We start from the raw sequence: 17614 nt of genomic DNA, 5'->3' as shown, positions 1-17614 counted from the left end.
GCGCGTACAAAAAAAAAAAAAAAAAAAAAAAAAAAAAAAAAAAAGTAAAAATGTACAAAAGACACGTTACAAACTTTAATGACTAGTACTCTGTCTTCTAGTAAAACTGGCTAACACTCTAAAATTTTAAACACAAATGATATTTCTAAATATTTTGTGCTATTAGGATACTTTATTCAAATAGTCTCTGCCTTAAAAAAGTTGGATTACAAGTAAATAATTTAAGACCTCTTCAAGCTTTGTCTAGATTTATAAGCTTTCCAATATTAGAGAAAATGGACAGTTGAGAAACTTTGAACATCCTCCTAACTTTATCACATTAAAAAACCACCGGGCTTCCCTGGTGGCGCAGTGATTGAGAGTCCGCCTGCCGATGCAGGGGACACGGGTTCGTGCCCCGGTCCGGGAAGATCCCACATGCCGCGGAGCGGCTGGGCCCGGGAGCCATGGCCGCTGAGCCTGTCAGGAGCCTGTGCTCCACAACGGGAGAGGCCACAACAGTGAGAGGCCCGTGTACCGCAAAAAAAAAAACAAGAAAAACCACCAATCCTAACCTCCCCCTTCTCTACTTTCTCAATCCACCTCCCTACTTGCTAAGGGTATCTATTTCTAAGTAAATAAAATACAAATGTGAAATAGGAGAAGAGTCAAATATTTTTTAAAGTAGGAAACTACTTTTTTTTTTCAATCAGGAAAGAAAATAGGAAAACAAGAAAACATACTTTCCTGATTAGAAAAATAAGTCCACAAGTTTCATACAGACCAGCAGCATCAGATTATTTCATCATCTTTCTTTCTTCTCTAGCTCTTGCTATGCTCCTGGACCTTCTCCCACCTTGTTCAATGACTTCAACAAGTAATTCAGAATTTTTCATCCCACTTCACCTATCTCTATGACATCACACTGACTCACAGAAGCAGCATTATTAACACATGACAAGAACCTTTGAGGTTTAATAAAATGTTCAAGCAATGAATCTTTCCAAGAACTTAGACTTTCTATTTCTGAGCTTTAACTGTCTTTTTCTACTTCATCTTAGATTGTATCATTATACAGATCCATTGCACCCTAAACTCTGAAAACCCCTTGCTGACCAAACCTTTTCCTCAACCTACTTCTTTTATTTTCACTGAATCTGTTACTTGTCCTCTTCGTCTCCCTCAGCCCCTAGAACTCTTTTCCCCAGATCCTCATACATTTTTAGGATCTCTTACCTTTAGACCCGGATGAACCCATCATCACCTATTTCAGCAATGCTGTAAAGTTCCTTCTTACCCACCTCTTGTTTATACCAAACTGAAAGGAACTCCATCTTCTTTTTTGATTACAGCTTTTGAATGCTGAGTACCACTAGAGGAAGTTAGAAACGATGCTGTATCTACCACAGATTCATACCTTCTAACCTAATCAATCCTTAATGCATCCTATTAATGCCCAATAAAACTTAAAATAGTAGCTGTTTCATACTGTTTTACACAAAATGGCTCCCTAGATCAGCCACGAGGACAATAGCACTTGTGACAAAAGGAGACTTGAAAAGTGCTAGTCTTCTTTTACTCCAGAAAACCTTCCTGCCACATGTGAATGAGCTGAAATTAGCCTGCTAGATGATGAGAGTCTGTGGCCATCACCCCAGCTGAAATCAAGCCAAACACCAGGAATGTAAAGTCCCTCTCACACCAAGAAGTCAGCCAGCTGCCAGACATGCAAGTGAAGCCCTCCTAGACCACTCAGCCCTAGCCTAGGCAGCCCAGACCAAAAGAATCACCCAGCCAATCCACACAACTGTGAGAAACATTTTAAGTTACTAAGTTAGTGTGTCTTGTTACACAGCAAAAGCTACCTGATATAGATTATCAAACATATTAATAAAGTTACTAGTAATATTTAACTATTTACTAATAAATTCTACTTTGCAGTAGGTAAAAGAGACTACATAGAAAACTAGATATATTCCAGAAAATCCCAATAATATATTTATTTTTTTCAGTCCATTCAATTGGTGGCAAAACATCAATTGTGACAAAAAATTTGAAAATAATGTGCCAAAAGGAATAAAGATCATTATAAATATTTATAAACCTAAATGATTTTAAAGAGTTCATTTCAATCACTCCTCTCTTAAAAACCAAAAATGGTTTGTCTAATTCTTAAACTGTATTTGAACCTGAAAACGCTGTTTTATAGCCATTAAAATTTTAATTGTAACTAATATCCACTTGGAAAAAAAGTGGATTTAGCATGTTCTCAAATAAGATCAAATAAGATTAAAATTCTGGCTGTTACCATTCAGAATTTTAATGTAAAAGTGTATACTCTGTTGTGCCTACCATACAGTATCTTCATCTTATATTTCATCTTTGTCTTCTATATCTCAATTATCTTAATTAAACAACTAATAACCTCAGTAACAGCCACAAAATTTATTAATTATATGCTATGTGCAGACACATATATTCTCTAATTTAATCTTTAAACCAGTCTTTTGAGGAACTTGAACCCAAATCTGTCTGATTCTCAAGAATATTTTCTTAATAACACCAAAGCCTATTCGCTCACATCTCTGTTCAACAAAAAACAAACGACAAACATTGAAACGGCAAGTTAGCCAAAAGCTTACAGAGGAAAATGCTAGTCCAATGAAACTACTAGTGGGGTGAAAGTCCTACATTTAGTAAGGAATCTTCCACTAAGCTGTACACTTAGAATGTGTGTACTCTTCTGTGTGTATACTACACTCCTGACAAAAAAAGAAATTTCTACCCACCCAGTAAAGGCATACCCCAGTGTGGAGAGGAAACTTTTGTGAATCCAGAGGAAGCATTTCTGACAATTTACAAATGTGCACAGTGCATATCTCCAAACAAGTCAGTAACCCAGCTCTGCAGTTGGCAAGTATGTATCATTAGATCTCTAGCAGCAGTGTTTCAGCTTGCATTTAAAAGATAAATAATTAGGCCAAACTCTAACATACCAAATGTCTTGCTAAACAAAATAAGAAAGATCCCCTTGATAACCTTACAATTATATTTTACCTTTGTTAGCTTGTCAAGTTACCACCCTGAGCAAATTCACTCTGAAACTGATAATGCAGGAAATTAACATTCTACTTTTTCCACCATAGGTCCAGTTCTGCCCTGTTTGGGTCCTCTAGGCTTTATATATTACTGGCTCATCATCACAGGCTGGCCATTGTTACCTGGTCATAATGCAGTCACATATGTATGAGTGATGCTTAGGCATTATTAGATAACCTGTGGTCAGGGTAGCAAGATGATCCTGGTGACTCAGTAGGAAGTTAGACCAGAATGCAATATTAGATCCAGATATCTGAGTTTACTGAAGGCAGTTTTTACAAACATAGAAGGTACTTATTAGGCTGAAGTATTGAAGCTTCTCTTGATCTGATAGCACTAGAACAGCCACCAAACTAAGCAACAGTCCCTTAAGGAATCGGAGACACTCAAGAAGCTATACCCACTAACCACCTATATCCCAGCCTGAGAACCTCTGGTCCCATTCGCTAAAAAGGTATCCTCTGAACTTTAATTTCTTTAAGATTCATAGAAGCCTCCAATCAAGTTCTCTGTGGAACTTTTTGAAACCAACATCTTTCTGGCAGCCTAATTTCTTTCCATTAAAAAAAAAAAGTATCATCTACCACGTACACCAAGCTTTTCACTTCCACACTTATTAACATGTAACCAAACAGCTAAATACCTAAGATAATTGTTTTACTTAAACTAGAGATTGATCAAAAAAATGTGAAAAGAGTTGTAGCCAAAATAAAAGAATAATGCTTGCCAAATGCCCAATAAATACAAACAAATAAATTAAACCATTAGATATTTTAAATAAATGATTTTAACCTGAGTGTGGCACTTCCTTGAACTTATCACACATTCGGTAATCACTGAGGTTGTAGAAAATTCCAGCTTTGGAGCAATTCCCTGAGGAAGAAAGAGAGGGTATTAGTAGACATTTTAATTTTTAAAAAGCTAATTATTACTGGTGAAAACATGACCTATAGTAACAAACACTTACCAAGGTTCAGCTGCTTTATCTGTTAGTTTGAATTTCTTATTAAGGATAAAGACAACAAACAAATGTTAAATGTTACCAAGAAACAGTTTTACTGCTGATGATTCACTTACAAGTGATTATATCACTTTTATGGAAAAATTCAGATATTTTTCATTTTCAAGTATTTCCCTGTCAATTTTTAAAAGATTTTTAATAATATTAAAGTCCTAAATATTTGAAAATACTTAATGGATTCTGGCTCTTTTTACTTTTACAGATTAAGATGTACTTAACTACATAATCCAGAAATACTTTGCACCGTCTCCACGTGTCAAAAAAAAAAAAAAAAAATCAAAGCTCCTGGGTATGCAGTTTTTGAAAACAGAAGAGAGATAAGTCTCTACCAATTCCTCCAACAGTTTTTCCCATAATGTAGCTTACATTGATATATGAATGAATGAATCTGGTTTCTATTTTTTGCAACATTTCAATCATCAGTTTAAACTGTTTTGAGATAAGCAGAGACAAATAGTAAAATTCAAAGGAACAGTCACAAAGCACCTGAGAAAATATTTGGAAGCACACAAGTTACATATTCACCAAAACACTAAAAGATACAGTATATTGTCTGTACCCAGGGCAGCTTCACTCTAATATATTGGAGGTCAGATATCTTACCCAGTCTTTGACCTACTAACTTTAAAGTTTCAAATATTACACACTACAAAAAGGTTAAATATGAGTTACCTATGAATTAAATGGACGACTGTTTTTCTGCAAACATACTTTTATTGATAATGCTTACTTGTTAGTTATCCATTGCTGCATAGCATATTACTTAGCAGTTTAAAACATAAGTACATACTATTTCACATAGTTCCTAAAGGTCAGCAATCTGGCAGAGGCTGAACTAGTTGGTTCTGGCTTGAAATCTCTCATGAGATTGCAGTCAAGATGTTGTTTGGGCTGTAGTTTTCTGAAAGCTTGACAGAGGCTGGAGGATCTGCTTCCTGAGTTTCACACAGTTGTTGGCTGGAGGACTCAGTTCTTTTCTATCTTTTAGCAAGAGAACTCAGCTCTTTATCACACAAACCTCTCGATAGGACTGCCTGAGTGTCCTCATGACATGGTAACTAGTTCTCTCAAAGCAAAGCAAGGAGGAAGACATAATCCTTTTTATGACTTAGTTTCAGAAGTCTAACACTGTCACTTCTGTCACATTCTATTCATTAGAGCCCTTAAGTACAGCCCACGTTCTAGACCAAAGGAACTACCTTTTTAGCAGAGGAGCATCAAAAATTTGGGGGACATGCTTTTAAACCACCACAGTTCACTCTCTGACCACAGATTAAATTCCTCTCATGTGTAAACTAAACTCATGCCCTACTGAAGAAAAAGGAAAAGGGAAAGGAAAGGGGAAAAGTCTCATCCTTTTATAACTTCAGCTTGAAATCCAGGATATTGGCATCTAAATCAAATTGTTATTCAGCTGTCTCAGGTATGGTTCTTTAAATACAGTTTCTAGGATACAGTTCCTCACAATTAGAAGACCTATGAACTAAAGAAACAAGTTATGTGCCCCACATATATTCAAGGTACACATATGCAGCAGGCAGAGGATAATCACTATAGACATTCCTATTCAAAAAAAGGGAATACAAGAGGCAAATAGAAATCACTGGTCCACAGCAATTCTGAAATCAGCCAGGAAAATGTTAGAAGTTTCTCACTTAGAAGTTTAGTCCTTTTTCTGCTCAGAAATAACTATCCATAGTTTTTGGCTCTACTCTCTGGGCTCTTGCTTCCATCCTTTGAATTATCGTTCCTTTGCAACAGGAGGTAGACAATGTTTAGAGCTAAACAGTGTTCTGAGCCTGGGTCCTGTCAATAGAAAAGCCTTTTCATTTTGTAAGGTCTCTCTCAATTTCAGACCATGCTGGTGGTGCTTCTGCCAATATAATGCTCTTAAAAATGTATTTGGTTCTCATGTGAACATAATTGGAGTTCACTACCTTAGACAAAAACCACACCCACCTCTACAGGGCTTCTGCTGGTCTTCAGTCATCTTCAAGAACATATGTTTAAGCAGCATTATTTACAACTGCCAAGATATGGAAGCAACCTAAGGGTCCATCAACAGATGAATGGACAAAAAACATGTGGCATATACATACACACACACACACACACACACACACACACACACACACAATAGACTACTACTCAGCCATAAAAAAGAACAAAACTTTGCTATTAGCAGCAACATGGATGGACTTGTAGGGCATTATGCTAAGTGAAATAAGTCAGACAGAGAAAGACAAATATTGTATGATATCACTTATATGTGGAATCTAAAAAAATACAACAAACTAGTAAATGTAACAAAAAAAGAAGCAGACTCACAGATACAGAGAATAAACTAGTGATTACCATGGAAAGGGGGGAGGGCCAATATAGGGGTGGGGAAGTGGGAAGTACAAACTACTAGGTGTAAGATAGGCTCAAGGCTGTATTATACAACATAGGGAATATATCCAATATTTTGTAATAACTGTAAGTGGAAAGTAACCTTTAAAAATGTGATAACATTCTACATCTTTTTATGATAAAAACTCTGCCAGAAAGTGGGTATAGAGGGAACATACCTCGACATAATAAAGGTCATATATGACAAACCCACAGCTAACATCATCCTCAACAGTGAAAAGGAATGCTGAAAGCATTCCCCCTAAGATCAGGAATAAGACAAGGATGCCCACTCTCATCACTTTTATTTAACATAGTTTTGGAAGTCCTAGCCATGGCAATCAGAGAAGAAAAACAAATAAAAGGAATCCAAATTGGAAGGAAGAAGTAAAACTCTCACTATTTGCAGATAACATGATACTATACATAGAAAATCTTAAAGACACACCAGAAAACTACTAGAGCCCATCAATAAATCTGGTAAAGTTGCAGGATACAAAATTAATATACAAAAATATGATGCATTTCTATACATGAACAACAAACTATCAGAGAGGGAAATTAAGGAACCAATCCCACTTACCATTGCATCAAAAAGAATAAAACACCTAGGAATAAAACCTACCTAAGGAGGCAAAAGACCTGTACTCTGAAAACTATAAAACACTCTTGAAAGAAATTGAAGACAACACAAACAGATAGAAATATATACCATGTTCTTGGATTGGAAGAATCAATATTGTTAAAATGACCATACTACCAAGGCAATCTACAGATTTGATGCAATCCCTATCAAATTACCATTGGCATTTTTCACAGAACTATAACAAATAATTTTAAAATTTGTATGGAAACACAAAAGACCCAGAATAACCAAAACAATCTTGAGAAAGAAGAATGGAGCTGGAGGAATCACACTCTCTGACTTCTGACTATACTACAAAGCTACAGTAATCAGTACAGTGTGATACTGGCATAAAAACAGACATATAGATAAATGGAACAGGACAGAAAGCCCAGAAATAAACCCATGCACTCAAGGTCAATTAATCTATGACAAAGGAGGCAAAAATATACAATGGAGAAAAGAGTGTCTTCAATAAGTGGTGCTAGGAAAATTGGAAAGCTACATGTAAAAGAATGAAATTGTAACATTCTCTAACACCATATACAAAAATAAACTCAAGGGGCTTCCCTGGTGGTGCAGTGGTTGAGAGTCCACCTGCCAATGCAGGGGACACGGGCTCGTGCCCTGGTCCGGGAAGATCCCACATGCCGCGGAGCGGCTGGGCCCGTGAGCCATGGCCGCTGAGCCTGCGCGTCCGGAGCCTGTGCTCCGCAACGGAAGAGGCCACAACAGTGAGAGGCCCATGTAACGCAAAAAAAAAAAAACTCAAAATGGATTAAAGACCTAAATGTAAGACCAGATACTGTAAAACTCCTATAGGAAAAACATAGGCAGAAAACTTACATAAATCACAGCAATTATTTTTTTGGATCCATCTCCTAGAGTAATGGAAATAAAGGCAAAAATAAACAAATGGGACCTAATTAAACTTAAAAGCTTTTGTATGGCAAAGGAAACCATAAACAAATGAAAAGACAATGTACAGAATGGGATAAAACATATGCAAACAATGTGACCAACAAGGGCTCATACAGCTTAATATAGCTCAATATCACAAAACAAACAACCCAATCAAACAATTGGCAGAAGACCTAAACAGACTTAAACTGCCATCTGTATGTTATCCAAAGATGACATACAGATGGCCATCAGGCACATGAAAATATGCTCAACATGACTAATTATTAGAGAAATGCAAATCAAAACTACAATGAGGTATCACCTCACACTGGTCAGAGCTCCCAAATTAGGAGTTTGGGATTAGCAGATACACACTACTATACATATAATAGATAAACAACAAGGACCTACTGTATAGCACACGGAACTATATTCAATATCTTGTAATAACCTATAATGGAAAAGAATCTGAAAGAGATATATGTATATATATATGTAGACATATAACTAAATCACCTTGCTGTACACCTGAAACTAACACAACGTTGTAAATCAACTATACTTCAATTACAAAAATCGTATGAAAAATAGTTTTAATTAAAAAAATTTTTAATGTAAAAAATAAAGTAAAATAAAACCTATGTTTAATTAAATTATTTTCTGAGGCAACATCTTGGATCTTTTGGAGATTTTAATAAAGGATTTTACAGTCACACCCCCTTGGTTTCACCATCAGACCAAAATTTCCTGAACATACCCTAGAATGATTTTTGCTCTTAAGTCATTCCTTAATTTCAACATTATCTGCCATTGGGGAAGGCCGAGAATCCTCAAAAACAGTAAGTTCCAGCTCCTTTTTGTGTTATTAACAGGCTTTCCTTTTGCTTCTCTCTCCCCTTATATTTTGCTATAAACATCAAAAAGAAACCAGACAGCCCCTCTAATACTCTGTCTGAAAGTCTTACAAAGACCACCCATTCCATCAGGTATTTTTTTCTATATCCCACATTCCAGCTAAACTTTACACCATTACATAACAAGGGCTCTTTTCTCCCCTAATTTCCAATAAAATTTGCCTTATTTTCTTCCAAACACTCATCTGACAGTTTCTTCACGGCTCTTCAAGCTTTCATACACACTCCAGCAAAGCTGTCCCAGCTTCTTCCCTCCCCAGAGGCTTGAGTGTCCTCAAACATGGCAGTTGGCTTCCCCAGGAATGAGTGATATAAGAGTGAGAGCAAGGAGGAAGCCACAGTGCATTTAATGACCTGGTCTCAAAAGTCTAAAACTATCACTTCACCACAGTGTATCTGTTAGAGTCACTAAGTAGAGTCCATACTTAAGAAACTCTGTCTTTGGAAGAGAGGAGTGTCAAATCATTTGTGGACATATTTTATAAGTACCACAGCCTGGACTGCAACTTATCACTTTACCCCTCCCCATATATTGCTGGTCATATAGTAAATACTCAGTATTTTAGCCATTATCTTTAGATCTTTCAAAACCCATGTGTATCAACTGGGGTTTCAGGGAAACAGAACTAACAGAATATATACACAGAGAGATATTTATTTTAAGGAATTGGTACATGCAATTGTGAGAGTGACAAGTCCAAAATCCACAGGGAAAGCTGGCAGGCTGGAAACTCAGGCAAAGTTGATACTGTAGTATTGAGTGTGAAATATGTAAGCAAGCCAGCAGGCTGGAAACTCAGGATTTCTATATTACGGTCTTGAGGCAGAATTCCTTATTCTTTTGGAAACTTCAGTTTTTGCTCTTCAGGTCTTCAGTTAATTGGATGAGGTCTTACCTACATTATCAAGGGTAATCTCCTACACTTAAAGTCAAGTGATTGTAAATAGTAGTCAAATCTACACAATACCTTCAGAGTAACATCTAGCCACAACCTAACCAAAATAAATTTAATCATCACACATCGGAAATGTCAGTTTCCTCTATGAAGTCTACAATAAGATGTAATTTATTCAATTCAACCAAGTCATTTAAGTACATACAAAGATCTGTGCTAAGAGGTAAGATCAAAGATGAGAAAGTCACAGATTCTGATTAATATCACTGCCACCAACAACAGCACCTTGTCATGATCTCCATGGCCACCACTGTATCACTAACATTTACTGATCATTCTCTATGTACCAGGTACTAAAATAACCATTTACAAGTTTTTATTAATCCACCAAACAACGTTATCTCCATGGTATAGTGATAGTAGTAGCCTGTGATAGTGCCAGGATTTAACCCCAGATGTGACTTGAATCCTCGCCACAGTGATGGGTTCAGGAAGTCAGCCTAAGACTCAGATGTCTATGCAGAATCATCAGAATTCTGAGGAAGGGTGCATTGTTGCCTGCCAGGACAGCAAACTACTGATTGGAGTGTGTTGTCCCCTCACATCTAAATACAATAACTGATATGATTGAACTTACAACTGCTATTTTGCTGTTCAATTTATATATATGCCATGTCTTTTTATTCTTGTATTCGTTCTAGTGGTCTCATCTGAGTATGCATAGCTTAGTGGTCATCCAATGAACCTGTAAGGGTTCCACTCTTTGTTGATTATCTGTGTGTGGGTTGGGGAATGCACTCAAAGGTACAGCAGGTCTCTAGTCTCCCTTGGCTTTCACTTTTTGCTGGACTCCCACTGTCTCCCCTGAACGTGCATAGTTTCAGTCAGCCAGGAATGAGTGGAAAGCTCATCTCAGCCCTTTTATTGCTCCCTTACTTCCAGGGCCTCCTGTCAACTTTCTGGCAGGTGTGCTGCTCGCTCTGATTGGAACTGCAATCGGCCTAGCAAAGCTGTGGGTTTCTCTCATGCGCTTCTAACTGAATCCACCGCATTCAGCTGGCAAAGACACAATATTTGCCCCTATGATTGTGACACCAATTCCAACGTGTGGGTTTTCCAACACCACCAAGAAAAGTCTCTGAGACACCATTTGGGTGTCCTGAAATTTAACACTACCTGGAGATAGCGTCAGATCCCACAGGTTAAGGGCTCAGCTCCACAAGACTGCTCCTATCTGACTTCAGATGCTCATCACAAGTCCAGGTTGTCACCCACAGGCTACAAATAAGAGGTTCCCACGACCCCTTCCTTGGGTTTGATCAATTTGCCACAGCTGCTCAAAGAACTCAGGAGACAGTTTACTTAGTTTACCAGTTTATATAAAAGGATATGATGACATCCAGATGGAAGAGATGTCTAGGGTGAGATATGTGGGAAGCGGGGAGAAGTTTCTGTGCCCTCACCAGGTGAGCCACTCTCCCAGTACCTCCACGTGTTCACCAACATGGAAGCTCTCCAAACCCCATCCTTTGGGTTTTATAGCCGCTTCATTACACAGGCGTGACATTATATCACTGGCCATTGGTGACTGAACTCAATCTCCAGCCCCTCTATTTCTCAGGGGTGGGGCTGAAAGTTCCAACCCTCTAATCACCTGGTTGGTTCCCCTGGCATCAAGACCCCATCCTTAGGTTCCCAAGGAGCTTTCCAAAAGTCTCCTCATTAACATAACAAAAGACATCTTTATAGTTCTTAAACACAGGAAATTCCAAAGGTTTTATGAGCTCTGTGCCAAGAATGGGGCCAGAAGACCAAATGTCTGTTTCTTATTACAAATCACAGTATCACTGTCCAAAATTGATTCTGACCTCTCTGGTAGCAAAGCTACTAATTTTTGCAACTTGCCCCAGGCTTAGTGAAGCTACAGTTCTCACTGGCTATGCAGGGTATGAGAGCTGTCCTAGGCAAGATGACCACATACTTCTGCCATTTTTACCCAAAGTTTTAGCAGCTATTCAAGCACGGATACTTCTTAATTTGTCTTAATTGTCTTAACTGCCAATCAGTTTCCAGTGCCCTAAAACTGCAGCTTGTGACAATTTTGTCCAGTTTTATACCTGTGTGGAGAGAGTAATTGACAGACCCTTCACACCATCATCACCAGAAGTCTCACTTTTTATATTGTTAAAAACAACAGGCCCAAAATTGAGTTGCTTACGCTAAGCCCCGTGTCACCAAACAGATTTAAATTAATTACAGTTTCGGCTCTCCCAGAAATGGAATTTTAAACCAGTCAATCAGGAATCACCTGATTAGCACTCACTAGGTAATCCATCTGATTAGACCCTCTGCCATCCCCTAAATGAAAGGAACCTTGCAATAATCAACACACTTTTTGGCCTAGTATAATGTCCTTGTTCCTGCTCCCTTCTGGATATAAAAATCTTTCATTTTGCACAGCTCTTTGGAGCTTCTTTCTATCTGCTAGATTGGATGCTGCTTGAATCAAATCAATTCTTGCTCAAATAAACTCAAAATTTTTAATATGCCCCAATTTATCTTTTAAGAATATATATAGACTTTTTGCCTTAGTAATCCAAACTTTTTGATATATGTGAAAGTAACTCAAATTCAATAAGGAAAAATACCTGTTAATGGACCATATTCTTATGTTTATATTGCCAATTTGGTATAATACAGCATTTTAAATTACTTTTAAAAAAAAACTTTAATTTTAAAATCAGATTTTTTTCATTGCAGGCTTCTAGAAAGTCCCTGAAACATTCTTGGAAGACTTTTTGGGCTAATGGACACTGAAAATATCCCAAAGGAGGTATATTTTAATAGATTTGATAGTCAACTTTTATACTTTCAGCAAGCTGAAATTTGCTATTTCCTACAGGAAATACAGCAGAAGTTACTTAATTCACCATATTGGCTCATGTAGCACCCCAATTTCCTTACTGCTCTAATATCTCCTAAAGTTAGTGAAAAATATTTGTCCAAATAATTTCAGTGTAGACAACTTTTACTTTTTTCTTCTTTGAAACAGCAGGGGCTTCACTCAGTCTCTCTAGGCAGAAGGCATTTTCAGGAATAAAAATATTATTAATTATCCAATAAAACTGAAGAAGTTGCAGGAAAAGATGAGAGTTGGCTATCACTTAATGCAGCTTTCACTTTTAGGGGTATGAATATGTAATTCCATTCCATGAACATGTAATAATTATTCTATCCAAACTCCTACTAATGGACATTTCAATTATTTCCATTTTTTCATTATTATGAACAATGCTACAAACGAACATTCCTAAGAAGGCTCTTAGTATGCCAGACAGAATACATCTTAAAGCTATATACCTAGAAGGTCACAGGCTATGAGAATCTTGGCCTTCACTAGATAATCCTGAATTGTGGTTGTTCCGATTTACATGACATAGCAACATATACAAGCTTCCATTTTTCCATGCTTTTGACATTTGTCAGATTTATTAAATTTTACCAATCTTATGGCTATAAAAATGAAATCATATGATTGCTTTAATTTGAATTTTCCTAAATGCTAATGGGATTGCACATGTTTTCAAATATTTATTGGCCATTCTTTTGGGAGAAAAATAAAGAGAAGAGAGACAAAGACATAGGGACAGTGGGGAGGGGAGGAAAGGGGGAGAAGAAGAGGACAGAAATCTGAAGAATATAAGGCAAAATAATGCTTGTTAATTTTGGAAGGTAGATGCGTGCATTTAGGTAAAGTATTTTCATTTAGATTTCAGTATGCTTAAAATAACATCATAATTTCATAAAGCAATTATGTTTTAAACTAAACTAAACTTTGAGTTAGGTCTTCCCATTTCAGATATTGAGGGCTATGTGTTGGTTTTTGACAATGACCCTGCATCACGATTTGATTCAGAAAATAGTAAGCACTTACGCGAAGGCCAGAAATCCTCCTCATGGTAGCCTGGCGGTTTGAGTCATGGTGTCCAGAAATTTGATTTGGACCCGGGAACATGAAATCTCGTGTATTCTCATCATATGTAGACAGTGTTTCACCCACTATAAGAAAGATATCCTATGATTCAAATTATAACAAAATATGCTATTTAGAAACAATATCATCAAGTACAAATATATAATGCCTGATGCCTTAATGAAATACCTGCTTCAGGGTCATGGACTTAATTTTTTTTTCTATGAAAGGGAAATTAGAATAAAGTTATGTTAAACGAATTAACACATTTCCTCATTCAGAAATGTCATACATACTACTAATTCTCCCTCCCTTTTGTAGAAAGGGGATGTTCATGTAAACTTTTTAAGTACATATGAGTTCCTAGAAAAGAAAATCCTTTTAAACATATCAAACTGACATAACATTTATACATATAAAACTTAATTACCATCTCCAGAATTTTTTTTTCTATCTTCCATTCTTTTCTACCTGCCATTATGAGATATTAGGTTACATATTGAAAAAAATATAGACATTTTATAGAATTTGTGGTTACCTGGATTAGGTATATATGTGATATTCAAAACTTTTAGACTACTAGCTTTCAATAAAATATAGTTCTCTCTTTCTCACATAAAATAAGGACTTAAGATAGAGTCTTCTATAATCATAGAAATCAATAATAAAAATAAAACTATCCTTCAGATTTTAACTCTGCCTACTGCAGGGATCTGTACTGTTTATTAAGTAGGTACAGTTTTAATTCCCCTACATTCCCAATAACAGTCAATACACAAAAACAAAGATAATGAACTACTTTATCAGCAAAAGCATATTGGTTTAGAAAAATCACAAAAACTTAAAGAAGTTAATTTTTATGAATGTCACAAAATATGCTAGGATCATATCGAGTTATTTCCCACTTTAAATTATGACTATTCAATTTTAGAACAATGTGTTCAAATATAATTTATGTCAATCTTTCTGTATATATTATTTTGGCCTACTGACATTTTACACATAGTAGACCAATGCTAGAGACTCAACATTGCTCTTAATTTGGGAAGAAGGGGAAAAGATGAGATTTTTAAAAAACATTTCATTGAAATGAGTTCAGATGTCAATTACCTTATCAAAACACAATACAGTACCTGGCGGAACTAGCTGAATCAACTCAAACAATGCTGTATCATCTGAAAGTTTAAAGAAAAATTTCCTTAAATAAACAAATTTATAATAATAACTAATTACTTTACCACAGAAGTACCTAAAAGCCAAAGTAATTGCTCAGCAGACTACATATATGTTTATATCTTAGTATACAGTGTATATTTTTTGGTTGCTATGTATCTTGCGGATTTATTAATCTCCGGTAGAAATTAATCTTTCTAGGTTTTTTTCTGATTTTTTTAAGACTTTATTTTTTTAGAGCAGTTTTATTTACGTTGACAACAAAATTGAGAGGGAGGTACAGAGATTTCCCCTATATCCCCTGCCCCCCAAAACATGCAGAGCCTCCCCACTATCAACATCATTCACAGGAATGGTACATTTTTTACCAAGGATGAACCTACACTGACACATCATAATCATCCAAAGTCCACAGTTTATCTTAGGGTTCACTCTTGGTGATGTACATTCTGTGGGTTTAGACGAATGTATAATGATATTATCCATTTTTATAATATCATATAAAGTACTTTCACTGCCCTGCTCCTCTGTTCTCTGGTTATTTATCTCTCTCCTCCCCACAACCCACCCTCTGCCCACCACAATCACTGTCTTTTTATTGTCTCCAGAGTTTTGCCTTCTCCAGAATGTCATATACTTGAAATCATACAGCCTTTTCAGATTGGCTTCTTTCACTCAGTAATATGCATTTAAGTTTCCTCCATGTATTTTTATGGCTTGATAGCTCATTTCTTTTAGGTGCTGAATAATATTCCATTGTCTGGCTATTCCACAGTTTATTTATCCATTTACCTACTGAAAGACATTGGTTGCTTCCAAGTTTGGGCAATTATGAACAGAGCTGCTATAAACATCCATGTGCAGGTTTTTGTGTAGACATAAATTTTCAACTCTTTGCATAAATACCAAAGAGCAGTATTGCTGGATCATATGGAAAGAGTATGTTCAGTTTTGGAAGAAACCGCCAAACTGTCTTCCAAAGCGGCTGTGCCATTTCACATTCCTGCCAGCAATAAGTGAGAGTTCCTGTTGCTCTGCATCCTCACCAGCATTTGATTCTGTCACAGCTCCAGACTGTGGCAATTCTAGGAATGTACAGGTATCTCGTTTTAATTTGCGTTTCCCTAGAGACATATGATGTGAAGTATCTTTTCGTGTGCTTATTTGCCATCTGTGTATCTTCTTTGGTGAGGTGTCTGTTAAGGTCTTTAGCCCATTTTTTAAAAGCGCTGTTTGTTTTCTTATGGTTGAATTTTAAGAGTTCTTTTCATATTTTAGATAATAGTCCTTTATCAGATGTGATTTTGCAAATATTTTTTTCCAACCTGTGGCTGGTCTGCTAATTCTCTTGATTTTGTCTTTCACAGAGCAAAAGTTTTTAACTTAACTGCAATCCAGCTTATCAATTATTTTTTTCACAGTTTCTTTCAAAGACGACACTATGGTGTCTTTGGTGTTGTATCGAAAAAGGCATCACCATACCCAAGATCATCTAGGTTTTCTCCTATGCTATCTTCTAGGAGTTTTACAGTTTTGCATTTTCCAGTTAGGTCTATGATCCATTTAGAGTTAATTTTTGTGAAGGGTGTATGGTCTGTATCTGGATTCACTTTTTTTTTTTTTTTTTGCACGTGGATGTCCAATTGATCTAGCACCATTTACTGAAGAAACTATCTTTGTTCCATTGTATTGCCTTTGCTCCTTTGTCAAAGATCAGTTGACTATATTTATAGAGGTATATTTCTGGGCTCTCTGTATTTTTATAAAAATAAATTATGTCTATTTCTTAGGCAGAGTGGTGAGTACAGCTAGGTATATTACATAACTCACACTTTTAATATGTCTGAAGTACTTTATAATAAATTTTTTAAATAAAAATAAAATATAAATTATGCCCTTTCTACCTTCTAAGAACCCATGAATATAATCTTTTTCTTTCTTTAAATTCTGCTATTTTCATCCAAGGGAAATCTCAGTCATTTAACCCAATACTTATATGTCCAGTTTTTGAAGAAATATTAAATATTCCTTGTAGCTTATCATTCGGGTCTGTAATAAGAAAAAAAAACTGGTAACAGTCCTATTCCTCAAGCACCTGACATTGTGTTGAAAAGGCAAACATTAAATGAAATAAAGACACAAATAAATATATAATTATAAACTACAAGTACAATAAAGGTATTCAGGTAGTGCTATAAGAGAGTATAACAAGATAATCCTGCAGGGAGTCAGTGAAGGCTGAGGAAGAGCTCTTCAGGACTTGACCCATAGCATGAATAGGTGTAAACTAGGAGTTAGTGGGGTGGGAAACTAGAGATTTTCAAGCAGGAGGAACAGGATGTATGAAGGCTGTAAATGGAATATAGCAGGGTAATCTGAGAGATTAGAAGGTTCAAAAACAAACCTCCTGCTAAAATCGACTTGAAAAGGTAGATAACGAAAAACTCTGCTTGAAGGCAGGAGAAACCTAACAAGGTAGTAAAAAAATTACAAGTCTGAAACTCAGTATACGAAATAAACACAAGACTTCCCTGGTGACGTAGTGGTTAAGAATCTGCCTGCCAATGCAGGAGACATGGGTTCGATCCCTGGTCTGGGAAGATCCCACATGCCACGGGGCAACTAAGACCATGAGCCACA

The 17614-nt window shown here is 36.4% G+C and overlaps 1 protein-coding gene across 3 annotated transcripts in view; it reads right to left on the bottom strand.

Annotated features, from left to right (window-relative positions):
• SPATA6 (spermatogenesis associated 6) overlaps positions 1–17614 on the bottom strand; it is a 150530-nt gene that overhangs the window by 84927 nt on the left and 47989 nt on the right. For 2 of the 3 annotated variants that reach the window (XM_007448017.1, XM_007448019.1), the window contains exons 4-6: positions 14935–14976; positions 13763–13887; positions 3871–3951 (exon numbers count right to left, since the gene is read on the bottom strand). In XM_007448017.1, coding sequence (XP_007448079.1) covers positions 3871–3951; positions 13763–13887; positions 14935–14976 — 248 coding nt within the window. The remainder of the gene's footprint in view (positions 1–3870; positions 3952–13762; positions 13888–14934; positions 14977–17614) is intronic. The other variant, XM_007448018.1, reaches the window with a different exon arrangement.

The sequence above is a fragment of the Lipotes vexillifer genome, unplaced genomic scaffold, assembly GCF_000442215.2.
Source record: "Lipotes vexillifer unplaced genomic scaffold, Lipotes_vexillifer_v1.1 scaffold1375, whole genome shotgun sequence".
NCBI classification, from domain to species: Eukaryota; Metazoa; Chordata; class Mammalia; order Artiodactyla; family Lipotidae; genus Lipotes; species Lipotes vexillifer.
Note: the sequence above shows the minus strand (reverse complement) of the source record. Positions and strands in the feature narration are given on the sequence as shown.